The 17081-nt window shown below is 34.0% G+C and overlaps 1 protein-coding gene across 1 annotated transcript; it reads right to left on the bottom strand.

Moving 5' to 3' along the window:
- Positions 1-837: 837 nt before the first annotated feature.
- Positions 838-2775, bottom strand: LOC132285563 (uncharacterized). Its single transcript, XM_059787756.1, has one exon. It carries the CDS (start codon positions 2354-2356, stop codon positions 1352-1354), a length of 1005 nt encoding a protein of 334 aa, XP_059643739.1. The 5' UTR covers positions 2357-2775; the 3' UTR covers positions 838-1351.
- Positions 2776-17081: the final 14306 nt, after the last annotated feature.

Below are 17081 nucleotides of genomic sequence, written 5' to 3'. Positions count from 1 at the left end.
CCACACCAGTTTCGTCAAGATTCATCTATTTTGTTACAAGAAAATGATGTGGTTCCGATTGTGCGGAGTCTCACTTCAACAAAAACGGTTTAAGTGGTTCATCCACAATCCCACACAATTTCTAAAACTCGAAAGAACACAAAATCATGCGCAGTGCAGTTACTCGTACAATTAAGTTACAAACTTTTGCCGGGTTCAGCGGCACCCAGTAGCACAAACTCGAAGTTTCTTCAAGATCAAAAACAATCTAATTGACTGTTCTGGCAATCTATCTAAATGACTGACTCTTCTTTTCCCAATTGTGTAGATCTTTTAATTTTTTTCTATGCTGGGTGTCCTTCCTTTTCTAAAATGTCTAAATGTTTCAATAAGTATATGCTGGGTTCATCCAATCAGAATATGAATTCTGGATGCAGGAAGAAGATGGTGGCAAATAATATGTATTTTGTCCCAACCTATTGAAACAAATGTGATTGCTGTTTTTCTTCTTCGAGTTCAATATTCAAAAATTTCACTTTCCACGCCCCTCAGTACTCACAGTTTTCAAAACGAGTGAATACGATTAAGAAACATTAACACGTATAATTGTCAACAGGACGATGTGGGATGTCACTGTCCACGGATAGAGGGATAAATGAGAAAATGGATGACACATTAACGGAAATTATATAAAGTAAAACACACGTTCTTTTTCTCTCGGTAGGTAAGTAGTACACTCATATGACATGATTTACAAATAAATAACAAAATTAGCGTAGCAGCAAAGCATAAAAATGAAATGCATTATATTTTTCATATTGAATTATGTCTCTGATCCATAATTATTGGTCCATGAGTTCATGTAAGAAACAGAATCACTATATGGCTCCTGAAAAACTTCTTATATCAATGCTGAATTTGTAACTAGATATTCTTGATCAAATTCAGTTTTATTAATTTGTGGTCACATTATAATTTGGTTTTGACATTCTTGTCATTTGCATTATTGAATTTCATTACAAACCCAACTTAACATATACCCTCTTGAAATTTCTTTTACAAATTATAGAAAAAAGCTACCAATATACAAAAAAACAAAGAACCAAATGAAGTATGAAACAGAGGATTGAGAAAAGTTGCTCCATCCATTTTCTTTAAGCTATATGTCAATGTACTTCAAATTTGAACATTTTCACTCTGAATTGCTTGTATGAATCAATGAATAGCCTTTTCCTTGAGCAACGGAGTAATCTGCACATACCTGCTGCTTATTTGTATGAATTGATGTGTGTGTGTGTATATATATATATATACCCTTTTCCTGATATGACTGACAGAATGGTTTGATCTTCTTGATTTGTCGTAAATAGATTCATGGAAGGTCTTCTATGGTCTTTACATTTGCAGAAGCAAGACCAGCTTCCCCTTCAATATCAATCCGGTAAGAGTGCCTACTCTTCTGATCTACCCAATAAGCCATTTTACAGCTTTTGAAGAACACAACACACACAATGGTTTCGATAACAATGAGGATGGAGTACAAGTAAGCAATGAACATACCCTCTAGAGCCATGGAGTAAGTAGGATTTGCAGCTTGATGAAAAGGTCTCATGATCCGGTATTGGAAAAGGGCTTCAACTGCAGCCAAGGCCATACTGACAAGCAGTGTCAGTGATAGAGCGGTTGCAGTTCTTCCTCTGATCAGAACACAGGCCTTGAGAATTGCAAGGTACCCTCCACATTTGTTGTCCATGCCTGATGAAACCAATGCTAGGTTGCAGATTATGATGGTATTTGCAAGGACTATTGAATAAAGAACTGCTCCGATAGCTGACAAGAAGAGGAGGGAATTGGGAGAAGAGTATCCGAAAGCATCAAGAGAATTGAAGGCAAAGAATAGGAGAGAAAAACAAGTTGCATTCGCGGAGATTATCACGAATGAGTTGCAGAGTTGTGTGACAAGGATGGGGTTGTAAAGTGATAGAATGGAAGAAAAAGAAGGCTGAAGAGGTGGTTTTTGATGATTGAGTGCTTGAATTATTGATGCCTTCGCGAAGAGGAGGAAGGAGAGGGTGAATGGAAGAACAATAATGGAGGAAGCAATGGTTTGGGAGAGCTTGAGATTGAGGATGGTGAAGAATTCCAATGATGGAGGAAAACCTGCAGCGTCGAAGAGAGAGCTCAGGCGGAAGTGAATCGTTGGAAGGAGAGAAGAGGAGAGAAGAAGAGCTTGGGAGAGGAGAATTGAGGCCGAGAAAGGGAAGGCGAGAAGCGCAGCTGTTGTGGTGAAGAATTGGTAATTTTGGAAGAAAGTGTAGATTGATCTTCTGAGAATCTTGCCTGTTCTCTCCATTGGGATGGATTGGTACTCTTCCATTGAATTTTTGGATGGAAATGAAATGGGAGTCTCAACAATGGACTCTATTTGAATGGAGTAGTATAGAAGGCATTGATGTTTCCTCCTCTATTTCAAATTTTCTTTATTGGGTTGCCTCTCTGTGTTTGTGTGTGTGGTGGTAGTTTAGAGAGGGTTTGGTGTTTTGGTTGAATAGATTGGCAAACAACTGAAAACTAACAAAAACTGCAGAGGTGGAGGAGTTGTTTGGTCATTGTTTTTACCAATGATTGGGAGTTTCTGTCTGTGTGATCTCTCCAATGCTAAAAATTAAAGCATATAAAGCACCTTTTTACATGCTGTGGGGTTTAAAATATATGCTAATAATATCACGAGTTTGAGACCTGTTGAGCTTTGCTATAGCTTGGCTTTTGGTCTATAGCTTGTGGATTGATTAGGTGGCTTATAATTTAGTAGTACACTGAGGTTAGTCACTCCAATTATTCTACTTTGTGTATTATTAATGCTAGCCTCTATGCTCTTTTAAGTGCCCACGTTTTTTGGGTTCCAAGCAAAGAGAAAATGAACTTTCCATGTGGCTCTTTCATCTCTTCTAACTTGATATTCAAGTATTACTTTAATTGAGTTTTCTGAAATATGATATAATCTATTATTTGTAATAAATAGATATTTGAAATGGTCCTTTTCTATTTTTTAAAATATTTTCATTTTAAAGAAGTCACCCGTCAACTTAAAAAGGTATGTCAGAAATTTTATATTTTATCCTTTTTCGGATATTCAATCGTCGGAGTGCACCCGACCGGCACCACGCCGGTCATCACTTCTCTTGTCTTGCAGGAATGACCCTCGACTTTGGATTAGGCAAATTTTGCATCAACAGAAAATATAAAAAAGTATTTTATATTTTCTAAAAAAAAAAAAAATATATATATATATATATATATATATATATATATATATATATTATTTTTTGGAGTAATGTGTGGCATTTGTAATTTAAAAATTATTTTATATTTTCTATAAAAAAATATTATTTGTTTATATTTTATAAAAAAAAATAATAATAAAAAATAAAAATAAAAAAGTGAAAATAAACATTATAGGAAACATACAAGCTTCTTATGTAGAGCGCATTGGTCTATCACTCTATTTTGCAGATACTATGTCCTACACTAGTTTTTTTTTTTTTTTTTTTCCTCGATGTCCTACACTAGTTGGATTATTCTTAGCTTGCAAGAAAATTATAATGTAATCACAAACAAACACACATGATATTTCCATGTCTAAATTCTAAGCTACTTTTCATGTAGACTACTTCATGCATCGAGAGTTCAAGACCCACCAAATGAAGGTGTACTTTTTTTGGAGGTTAAAAAGCCTTGGAATATCATTCTATTTTTAAAAACAAAGAACCCAAGGCTGGACCAATTTGAGCTCAATAACGCTCTCTTTTTTATGCATTTAAGTGGAATTTATCAATTTCGGGTCGACACACCTAAATGCATTTAAGAAAAACTTTCTTTAACTCTCTCTTTTGATGAGTAATTATCGGATAGTGTTACTATTCAAAAAGCTATGTTGATGAATTTTAATCCATTGGAATTTTTAATTTCTATTCAAATTTATATAATAACAGTCTAAGATCGATGAACTTCGATTTGGAAATTATATTGATTTTCTCGGAGTCTTTTTCCTTTGGATCCTTTATTTGACATTATTTATGGTGCCATGTCACCATGTCTATACACATGGCGTATGTCACCATATAGTACCAAAAAAATAGCGAAGAAGATTCTTAGCACACATTATTAAACCAGAAGAATGATGCATCTAAGAAAAATATCATTTCTCATTCAATGATTGTTGATTGACTAAAACGTTATGTTACACGTGGAGAGATCTTATGAAACTATTCTAAGACTCAAAATTTATAACGCTCCATCTTATTTGTAAGAATGAAATAGAATAAAATGTTCATTTTAATTATTCATTTACTTGGTATGTAATTTAAAGTAGAACTGACCATTCCATTAGAATGAAAATTTATTCCACAACTAAATTTATAAAATGACCATTTCATTCTCAAGTAAATTTTTTAAAAAAATCAACTTCCTAAAAAATCTTAATGTTTCTAATCCAAAAATTACAACTACCTTCCACTATAATCATCTAAGCCTTTCACCACCACCACCACTACCAGGGGCGGAACCAGTGTGTGCCCAGAGGGGGGCACATGCCCCCCCTCGTCTGGCTCCGCCCACTATAAAATATAGTAATTTTTATTTTAATATATACATTTATAAGAAAATTTTTATATAATGCCCACCTAAAATTTTAAATTTCTAAAATTGTCTTCTAAATTTTTTTTTTCTTTTTCTTTTGCACTTAATATTCCTTTGATTTTCTTTAAAAAAAAAAAGTTAAATTTTCCTTCTTTACTCGAACTCTAATTTTTTTTTTCCTTTCAAATTTCTCCTTTTTCTTCTCCTTCTTCTTCTTATTATTTTTTTGGCCCCCTACTTCTTAACATTCTTCTTTTTGCACTTACGAATGATATACATAGTATGTAATTTTTTTTTTCTTCTTATTTAAATTATAATTTTTTATATTTTTTTACTCTACGCACCTTCTGAATTAAAATCCTAACTCCGCCTCTGACCACTACCAGGGCCTTCCACCACCGCCACCGATTTTCACCACCGTCCACCGCTTTCCACCACCACCACTGCCTTTCACCATTGCTACCACCACCACATTCCACCACCACCGCCGCCATTGCCTTTCACCACCGCCACCGCCTTTTACCATCACCACCACCAACACCACCCCCACCGCCTTTTACCACCACTACCACCGCCTTTCATCGTCACTGCCTTCCATCGCCACTGCCTTCCTGCCGCCACCACTGTCACTGTCTTACACCACTACTACCACCGTCTTCCATCATTACTGTCTTCCTGCCACCACCACCATCACCGCCTTACACCACCACTCAAGGGCGGATCCAGGAATTGTCAATGGGGTGGGCTAATATTTCTTTGGATGGACTAATACTAGTAATAATTTTATTTTTTTATTATTTTTTTTTATTTTTTTTGGTTGTGCTAAAATTAGGTATAGTAAAAAAAATAAAAAATTTATTTTTGGGTAGGCTTGAGCACACCCAAACCCCCCTTGGATCTGCCAGTGCCACCACCGCCGCCGCCGCTACCGCCTTCCACCACCGCCACTATCTTCCATTACCACCACTAACACCACCACCACCACCGTCACCACCTCCACCACCGCCGCCGCCTTCGCCGCCGCCGCCTTCGCCGCCGCCTTCTACCACAGTCACCTCCGTTGGCTTCCACCACCACTACGTACACCACTATCTATTTTCACCACCACTACCACACTATTACCATCACCTTCCACCACCACCGTCACTGCCACCTTCCACCATTGCCACCACTGCCGCCTTCCATTACCACTTTCCACCTCCACCACTACCATTTTCCACCTCCATCACCACCGCCACTGCCACCATTTATTTTTTAAAAATTATTAGATTATGTCATTTTGTTAATTTAAATTATTTGTTACTAAGAGGAATATTTTAGAGAATTCAATTTGAAATTTATTTCATTCTAAATTTTAAATTTTTTTTTTTTTAAAATTTTAAATTTTAAATTGGTCAAACCAAACGCTAGAATGATTATTATCATTCAATTCCTACAAATTTTATATTTACAACCAAATAATAGAATGAGAATGATAATTCAATTCCATTCTTATTCTCATTCCCACTTGTATTCTATTTCATTCATGCACACCCAATAAATACTTGATAAGTATAATTTCAAATTAAGGTCAAGTGCAGAAAACACCCTTATAGTATGCTTATAATGCATATTCCACCCCTCACGTGCAAAAAATACCACTAAACTATGATATTTATGCAAATAAGTCCTACTCACACATTTATGACTAAAATGCCCTTAGCTACACATTTAATAATATATATAAAAATTTAATGTTTTGTGAAATGACTAAAAAGGGTAGCTAAAGACTAATATTTGAGAGTTGCAGAGGACCCCGTTTCCGGAGGTTTCATCTTCAGTGTGGCCGCCCCTGCCTTGGTTGACTTTCCCGACATATTTCTTGGTGCTGGGATCCTAGAATGGAATTGATGAAAAGAACCTCATAGTCTGGTGAAAAGTTACTCAAGTTCAGTTACTACAACTAAGATCAAAATTGACATCAAAATTAGTCATAATTCAACTACCAGAACAAAGGACCAATAAAATATTCTTTTATTGGTCAAAAACCTCACAAACACAAACCCATCTTCAGTACTATTATCACTAGTAACGTGGATATTAGTTTTTCTTTTTCAACAACCTCCAATAACTTTATAAAATCAATTAATTTTAATTCTTGACACATCCATATACACAAAACAATCTCTTCTTTTCCCAAAATATGTCTAGCCATTTTTCAATTCTCTATTTTCCCAGAAAATCTGGAACATTGCAACATACTTACTGGATTTTCTTTAATTTAGAAGTTAAGAATGAATTAATTACTTACTGAGTTTTCTTTAATCTGGGTTTTTTGGGGAAGAAGATAAAGCTGTACAGGTGGGTGCAACCTCACGTGCATTGACAGTGCATGGGGGCGCGTGAGACCCTTTTCGGCGGTGGGTAGAGTGTAATACTCTTAATTTTTAAAAGGATATAAATGGAATTTAATTATTTATTTTATTGTATTTTATTTAATTATGTGATTATGTGCTTATTTGGCTATGTGTTTATGTGTTATATGCTTAATTGATTTGAATTGTTTAATGTGTATTGTGTGTTTTATTTATGTAATGTGATCTTATGGCTTAACTGTGTATTTGTTTGTAATTATGTATTATTTAAATGTTTTGGTGGTTTATTTTATTTTATTTTTATTTTAAAATGAATGAATTTGGATAGGAGTAATGGACTAACCAAATAGGTTACATAGACTACATGGATAGGAGCCTAAATGGGTAGGATTATAACCCATGGGCATTGGTTTTATATATGTATATATTAATGTGTATATGTATATGGATATTGTTATTAGTATAATAATTATTTTATTAATAATAATGGATGGAGTATTTATTTATATATATGTATATACTTATGTTACAATTATTATGGTATGTATTATTATTAATAATAAAGGAAGGATTAGTTATATATATATATATATATATATATATATATATATATATAGTCAGATTATAGTATTAATATAATTACTATAAAAGTTATTTTTATTTTTCCTTTCTTTTATTATGTTTTAACCTGAATTAGTTTGGGATTAGGATTAGTATTAACGTTGGTAAGTATGCATTAGCCTATATCTATATATATTTATCATGTATTAGGCTGAGAGAGGCTTATTACATGAATTATATGGAAGAGAACGAGAGTTACAGAGAGGGAGAAATGTAGAGAAGGAAAAGAGAAGGCCAAACCAAGGAAGAAGAAGAAAGAGGTTGCTCGTGTGGGTGTAGACCAACCTACAAAGTGGAGGACGACGGCATCCATGGCTGCCGGCGTCAAGGAGTTGGCCAGAAAAGGAAGGAATTGCGTTTTCGTTCCGAAACCCTAAAGGCAAGTTCTTTGTTCTACTCTTCTTCTTTGATATGGGGTTCAATGCATGTCTAGGACTGCTTTAGGATGGTTATATAAGATTAATTAATTTGTTTCCATATCGAATTAAAACAATAACTAATTATGTGTTTATATGTGTTATTGATTTTATGTAATTTTGATGAAATTAATGTGTAATTCTTGGTTTAAATTGTTATAGATTGTGTATTTGTGTATTATATAACATTGATAATCATATTAGACTTATATACAACAACTTAAGACCAGAACATTGGAGTTACAGGTCTGGAACAACCGTCGTGAGGAAAAAGACGACTTGTTTCGGTCGACCGATGTGGTGTTTCGGTCGATCGATGTAGGTGTTTTGGCCGACCGATATAGGTGTTTCGGCCGACCGAATTAGGGAATCGGTCAATCGAAATAACCTTTTTAGGCAGCATCTTTTGTTGCCTGATTTTAATAGTTTTTGGAATTGTTTTAAATATTGTAAATGGTAATTAGTTTTTGGTTAAGTGGTGATTAGGTGGTAAATTGGATATTTGGATAATGTTGTATTGTACGTGGTAAAATTATATTGTACATTATATTGATTTGGTTATACATATTTTATCCTAAAATAGTTATAATCAATAGGATAATATAACGTGTAACGTGTTATGTGGTTTATTAATATAACCACTTTTGGACACTAGTTGGTGGTGGTTGGTTTTATCATTTTAGTGGAAAATAAAGATAAATGTAACATGGTATTTATTTTAATACAAGTAATTGGATTATTAAATTATAAATTATTTTTGGGATAATGTTATATGTATTCAATTAAATTCATATTATTAATTATGATTTAATTATATGAGCGGATGTCCTTGTGATCTATAAAAATGGTCTATGGATGTGGTATTTAATCTATCTCTGAAATAATATTGTAGATGAGATTAAGGTTTATATAGGACGTGGTCATAGAGGTAGTTAATAAGCTACGCTCATTGATAATATATTAATTAAATATGGTTGGATTAAATTATTTTAGTCAATTGTTTAAATTTAAATTAATTTAGTCAGAATGTGGAATTGTACAATTTAATTGAGATGCATGTTAATTTCTTATGACGTAAATTAAATACATGCTACTTAGAATTGTTACATTATGCTCAATTAAATGCAAAGGAATATTTATATCATGCTATGTATGAATTTATTTGATGTGACATTATAACTGTAGCATCATTTATAGATTATATGCATTATATGCACCAGTATGGGATGGTGGCATATTAAGGACGGATTAACTAAAAACGTTAAGTCCTACCTATTCATGTATAAAGGAATGATTAACTAAAATGTTAAGTCCTACTTATATTCATGTCAGGTCAACTAAATCAGTTGGATGACATATCGGATTTATTTTATGTTTGGATAGGACGGATTATATATATATATATAGTTACATGTCATGATATGAGCATGAGTCTCAGGATCATAGTCAGGGTGCATATATTGTCAGGGATGTGTAGTTATATATAGTGTAGTTGTTTTCCTGGTAAGTCTAGGTACTCATACCCACTATATGTGCGTTTTGCATGGTGCCTACTATTCAGGTTGAGACAAGCATATAGTCTAGTGAGGTTCCTCTAGTGTGTATCTACATATATATAGATTACTTAGTTATTGCATGAGTTGACTATGATGAATTCGTTCCTTAGGTCTCTGTTAGATATAGTAGAAAGAACTTGTTTGTGGGCCTAACCACTATTTATTTTTCAGGTATATGTAAATTTTGATCATGCAAAGCAGAGACCAGTCATCATCATTCTTCCAGATCTTCTACATAGGATATTACTTTATGTTTCAGTTTTTAGATGTAAATAGTTGTTATTGTTGATTATCAGATTTTGGGATATTCTAGGGGTCCACACAGTATGGATTCCTGAGTTGTATTTTAGAGGATTGGATGTATCAGAAGATTTATTATTTGATGAAATATATTTTGAGAATTTTAAATTTTGGGTTATCATTTTAGTTTTCTTTTCAGCATCTTATCTATTCTTATTTATCCTTTTGTATTTTGTGTTCGTTTATTACCGATTTGTTTTGATATCCTCGGGTATTCGAGTGTGAGCCTGACCAACCAGTATTCGGAAATCCAGGGGTATCACATAGAGGCTGAAAACTCAAGAATGGGCAACTGGTGCCTGGAGATGGGTTGTCGGATGCCGACGTTTTCAATTTCATTGTATTAGCTTGATTATTCCACAATCACCACCACTACCATCACCATAATTTGGCCCACCAATACCTACCCAAAAATTTTGATAGTTAAGAGTCCCAAAATTCATAATCGGCCAGTGACACCAAGAAGGAGGAGGACGGAGGAAGTGCCTATGTAGCCGACGACAGCGATTTGGGTGGATGTGAACAAAAAATATGGAAAACAAAAAGACTGACTAAAGATAGCTGGGGCAAATTCTCCGTTTGGCTTTAGTAGCTTAGGATTGGTTCCAAGTAAATTCGTGAGAGCTTTAGTCTTGGAACAGTTTCATGGAGCTTTGAGACCTAATTTGTCACTGGTGCATCAAGACCCGTTATGGTCGCCGACAGTAATGAAGAAGGCTTCAATCTCACGAACTGGCATTGCCTGGTAGTTGCGGTTTTGGGGTGGAGGAGAGTAAGTTTTGGTGGGGGTATTTTTGGAAGAATAAAAGGATAAAATGGACATTATATTAATTAAGGGGTGTTTTCGCACAAATTAAAAAGAATATGGGTGTTTTTTGCACACCTTTTTAAATAAGGGGTAAAAGTGTTATGAAATATATACTTCGGGGTTGTTTTTTGCACTTACCCCTTTCAAATTATACATAGTATTACTTCACCACAACTGTAATGTAATGTGGTACTTCTTTACTTTGTAAAGTAAATTTGGGGAACTCATTTTTCTCTTACCTTTCTAAGAGGATTCCTCTGCCCTTCGAATAAGGTTCCCTTCTATTTGAACCTTTTATCATATTAATAATAAATATATAAAAACAATCCGTGACAACTGTGAATTTGTTTTGTCTGATTAAACCAACAATAAATTCAGTTTTCTACTGATTTTTTTTTATTTATGGTTCAAAAAAGATTTATTGAATTTGATTTACCTAATTATATCAATGAAGTGGACACTCATTTTCCTTTCCTCCCCATTCTCGCCCTATTTAACTTTTTTATCCCGCTAGCACCCGTTGCACCCCGCCCGTTTAGTTATAGACAGGGGCGGAGCCAGTATTGCAAAGTAGAGGAGCTAAAGATAATAAGAAAATTTAAAGATAGATACAATAATTCTTGTGATAAAGATATGTTATATATATTAAAAAATAGATCAAAAAACGATGATATTCTCATATATCAAATCAAGTTTTTCAGGGATAAAAATTAAAAATCACTTATAAATAGAGTTTCCTGATCTCAGAGAGATTTTTCTTCTTCTACGTATTATCTTCACTGATTTTTTTATCTATATTGTTAAAAAAGATGAGAAATTAGACCCCCTCTCAAGTTTCTGGAATTTCTTTGCTAGACCCCCAAACAGGCCAAACCCGATGAGGGAAGAGCAGTAAAAATTGATTACATATCACATATGAATTGGGCTGATAGGAAGAGGATAGTAGTACTATGGATTGGATTGATAGAGAAGAGAAAGAGTAGTACTAAAAATTGATTACATATGGACTGGGCTGATAAGAATAGTAGTACTAATATTTTAAAAAAAAATTGGACCTGGGCTATAGCTCAGGTTAGTTCATTAGAAGCTCCGCCCATGGTTATAGAATTTCTTCTCCTTGATTTTTTTTCCTCAAATACAATTATATAACAATTGAAAAAATTCATAAAAAACGGACGGTCAATAATTTAACATAAAATTAAAAGGTATGAGCGTTTTTATTTCGTAGGGTTTAGTTGGTTGAGAAAGTCAATGAATGTAACATACGGGTTTCTAGAACTAACTATATATATTAAAAAAATAAAAATAATTTAGTAATTCATCTACCTAAAAGAGTGGGACGAGTGACCTCTCTGAACGCGATCCTAAATTTGAATAAATTTTTATTAATAAAAATTATTCTCGACCAAATAAACTAAACCATTTCGACCAAAACTGTCGTAAACGAACGAGTACATTGCCAATAAACGCAAGCATCATAATATTATGTCTTGACTCTGAAGTGTGTCAACCATTGTTAGGTGGGCCACGAGGAATCGGTTGCAATTGTACTTCTGTGGACCTACATGACCATAAGGATAAGATGTAGCCAAGCGGAGCCGAGCTCTATAAGTTTGAGCCGAGTGGTTTAGCTATGCATGTGAGCTAGGCCCATGGGCCAAGCTAGAACAACCAAATGATGAGTTATAATTCGGTTGGTGTCCAGTCCATGGACCCAAACCCCAAGCTGGTTGGTTGGTTGGCTTTCTTTCTATATGTATATATATTGTGTGTGTGTGTGTGTGTGTGTGTCGATGTTTAGGTTGTAAGCAATGCAAAGACTATTTTTCTATAGGTAAGAGGTCAATGTATTTGGTGACCTCTTAACTAATAATGATTCAAGTAAAGATAGTGATAATAATAATTATAATTAATGGCACTTATATAATAACAATAAAATATAATTAAGCCTCTTTGAGTTTGATGATGGGTTTAGTTACCAATAAATTTGACTACAATTTGTAGTAGTTTAAAAGAATGCTCGTGATTAATGAGCACGATTAGATTATATTGGGATGGTGTGGACCAACAAAAAATCGCATCCTACGATGATGAATACAAAATTTTTAACACACAAAATAGAGTTGCAAGTGTGAATATAAAATTCAAACGAATGCACAAACTATGACAACTCAAATAAAAAATAACGAGATGAGTAGAAGAAGAAAGAAGAAGGGACTTAGGTCTTGGGTACTATTATGGGTATTTGGGAATTCAAAAATTTTTTTTTTTTTTTTTTTTAAACGGTATCATTTTAATGCACAAAAACGTACTGATTCAACAGTGTTTGTGCATCAAAATAACACCCACACAAAAGGATTTATCTTCCTTTTGAAGTCTAAATCCGTACTTCTCAAAACAAAACAAAAAAAAAAAATTAAGGCATATGGAATACCAAATTAAGACTCTTTATGCACTTTGAGAATAAAATTATAAATACAAAACTATGAGCTCCCAAAGAATTATTATTGGTACAAAATTTACAAATCTCAAAGGGCCAAATAAGAAACTTCCACGAAAGGCTCATTGAGTAGTCTTTGAGATGCTTTATAGACATAGGCACACAATCAGACCACACAAAATTGTGTTCTTACTCTGATTTTATTCATTTTATGTTTGTTTTGATCATTTCATTTTTAGAAGTATGAATATTAAGTTAAATGTTTAGGCTCTATTTGATCATTCCCTGAAATTGAACAGTCTCATTTGTATATTCATAGCATTTCAATGTAAAAATTTATCATTCAATGTAAAAATTTATCATTTTGAACAAAATTATATAAAATAATAATAATAATAAAACAATTTTACAGTGACTGTATTTGTCTGTATGAAATTGAAGTATTGAAATTGAAGAAAATTTTAATTCAATTTTCTGAATTGTTACCTCCAATTCTATGTGTTGAGGTTGAAATTCGCCCAGTCCGATACGATACCGTTTTCCTGCAAGGAAGAGAAGAGAAGATCGATGAACCTTGACGGCATCGGTGTGGTGCCTGCCAAGAGCTCTCCGACGATCAAATTAGTCACGGAGGTCTAAAAAGAAGGCAGGGATTAATCATAGTTTTTTACGTCGTACCTTCTTTAATGGCTTGATGCCCTATTTATGGCTGTCGATTGGAAAAAAAATCGTTCCGCTGATGTCGATGGTTGACCTTATCTTCCGCTTGTGCGAAATCATAGGAGATTTATTACCAGATTTGTCGAACCACGCCAGATTTGATTTCATTATCCTTGATAATGAAATCTAATCAATCTTATCGAGGGTAGGGTAGGTTTATATTTTTCCCTATCAGTTGCCCCCCATTCCCAAGCTTGCACGTCTAGTGTTGGGAATGTAATAAATAATAATAATACTTTTTCTTCTTTCTTCTTCTTCTTTTTTTTTTTAAAAACCCCGGTGAACAGTACCCGCGGGTACTATTCCCGGGGACACTATTCATGTAAAAAGTAACTTTTTTTTATTATTATTATTTTTTTAGCACCCAAGGGAACAGTACCCTCGAGGGTACTGTTCCTGAATAGTTTTTTTTTTTTTTTTTTTTTTTGCACCCGAGGGAACAGTACTCTCAGGTACTGTGCATGAACAATACCGCCGGGTACTGTTCATGAATAGTAATAATAATTTTAATTTTTTTTTTTTTTTTTGGCACCCGAGGAAACAGTACTTTTCAAGTTTCACTTCTTAATAAGGGAATTGAACTTTACGAGTTTTACTCAGCTCGTCCCTTTAATAAGGGAATTGAACTTTACGAGTTTTACTCAGCTCAACTCTTTAATGAAGGATTTTTATTTACTATCTCTTATTGTAAGGGAATATTAATTATGGGATTCATCCAACCCAGGTCCTTGTAGTACATCAAAAATGTATAATTTTGCCTTTAATGAGAAAAGTATGCAAACTTGGGTTTCAATATGTCATTTCCGCAGGACATTCATTTATTATCCCTTATATTACATGGATATGGATTATGGGATTCATTCAACCCGGGTCCTGATAATACAAGATACTTTTCCCCTATAGTCCAGGGATATGGATAACAGGATTTATTCAGCCCGGGTCCTTGTAATACAGGACACTCATTTACTATTCCCTTATAGTACGGGGATACAGATTACGAGATTCATTCAGCCCGGGTCCTTGTAATACAGGACACTCATTTACTATCCCTTATAGTACGGGGATACTGGACGTATAAACTAAAAGGAATTTTATTAAAGACCATCATTATTAAAAACAAAATAACACGTGATGGAGCTACCCTCCATTTAAAATGATTAACTAAGATGCCCCCAGTCTTTATTGTGAATGACTTGATAAGGCTAATTCTAGCCGTGAGACAATTTCTAGTCGGTATACTCATCTGAGTCATTCTCATGATATGTGCTGTCACTCTGGCTGAAGAACGATTTTTTATATCTGGTATTATTTTCATCCTTGGCGAGAGGGGCTGGCCTCTTCTTGTCCTCTCCTTCCTTCCGTACACTCATGGTGTCTTCAGCGTTGATGTGTTTTTGCGCTTTGACCAGCAACTCTATCATGCTGGTGGGAGGTTCTTTTGATAAGGAGAACAAGAATCTGGAGGTTTGGAGTCCTCCTATAAAAGTGGTCAAAGCTACCTTGTCGTCCGCCTCTTCTACCTGCAACATCTCTGCGTTGAATCGGGTGATGTATTCCCGAATCGACTCTTGACTCTACCCTTTGACCAGATCCCTGCGACGGTGTTCCTTCGGTAACCATACCGGATTGCAAACGTATATACCCAACGAGTAATTAATTGATTCAAGGGAATCGTGATTCCCACAGACGGCGCCAACTGTTGAGGCTGAAATTCGCGCAGTCCGATACGATACCGTTTTCCTGCAAGGAAGAGAAAAGAAGATCGATGAACCTTGACGGCACCGGTGTGGTGCCTGCCAAGAGCTCTCCGACGATCAAATTAGTCACGGAGGTCTAAAAAAAAGGCAGGGATTAATCATAGTTTTTTACGTCGTACCTTCTTTAATGGCTTGATGCCCTATTTATGGCTGTCGATTGGAATCAAAATCGTTCCGCTGATGTCGATGGTTGACCTTATCTTCCGCTTGTGCGAAATCATAGGAGATTTATTACCAGATTTGTCGGGATATGATATAATCCTTTTGACCTCCTCCAGTTATAGTAGGATTATTCTTACTTGTTGAACCACGCCAAATTTGATTTCATTATCCTTGATAATGAAATCTATTCAATCTTATCGATAGTAGGGTAGGTTTATATTTTTCCCTATCACTATGCGACCAAACATATCCCGCCTCTCTTTAAACGTGATAATTATTTTATTCTCACAAATGACAAAATTCATTTACTAAAAGCCATTTTTGACATATCACTATTTGTAAATAAGTTCAATTAGTACCTTGAATATCCAAGAAGTGAATAAAACTATTAAAATTTAAAGAGATCTTTATATATATATATATATAAAATAAAAGCCTCAATCAGTGCATCCACAAAATGTAATTTAGTATTGTCGGCATATCCGATCCAAATAGAAGGGCATACTTAAAATCTTATTAATAAATTATTTGACATTGATTAGCTATCAAAATGAGATCAATTTTAAATCCTTTTGTCCTAGCTGGGTATGTAATTATTTTTTGTAAATAGTGGACTAAGTACTTCCTTGTTTGGACATTTGATTTGATCCAATAAAATTTATTTATTAGTATATCTTGTCATGTGTATCATATCAAATCTTATTTTTTCTTGTTTATATTTGTGCAACTTGTGCATAAATCAATCCACATAGGAGTCGAACCGACAATTTTAAATCACAAACGGAGTGGATGATCTATCATTTTGCATGAATTGATGTTAGAGTTGTTAGTATGTTACATTCAATTTGATGCTTCTTTAAATCATAATAGATTTTCTTTTATTTATTAAAAAATTTAATAATAATAATAATAATAATAAATTTATAGTAATAATAAATTTCTTGATGGAGGATGAATGTGGTATTAAATATTATCCTTTATTCCTTGCTACTATAAAATATTTGGTGTTATAGCATAACAACAAGCACCTAATAACAATAATTTTTTTTAAACAAATGCTAAAAAGTACCCAAACAACAATTGAGGGGTAGGGTGACTTTAGATTGTTAGATGAGTTACAAGTTGGGTGAGTTGTAATTAGGAGACAGCACCAAAAAGAGACAATATGGGTTTTCTTTTAAATTGAAACATGGGCCAATGCGTAAACAACCGAACATAAACTGATTGTTTTTGTTTTTCTAAAACTTTTTTTTTTTTTTTTTTTCCCCAAAGAAGTTCATAATTATTTAAAAATTGCAAAATAATTACAAAGCTATCAGGTTGTGTCCTG

This window comes from Cornus florida, unplaced genomic scaffold, assembly GCF_030987335.1.
Source record: "Cornus florida cultivar Cherokee Brave unplaced genomic scaffold, ASM3098733v1 CherokeeBrave_3.0.0_Hap2_Chr11, whole genome shotgun sequence".
NCBI classification, from domain to species: domain Eukaryota; kingdom Viridiplantae; phylum Streptophyta; class Magnoliopsida; order Cornales; family Cornaceae; genus Cornus; species Cornus florida.
The sequence above is the reverse complement of the archived record's forward strand: the minus strand, read 5'-3'. Positions and strand labels throughout refer to the sequence as shown.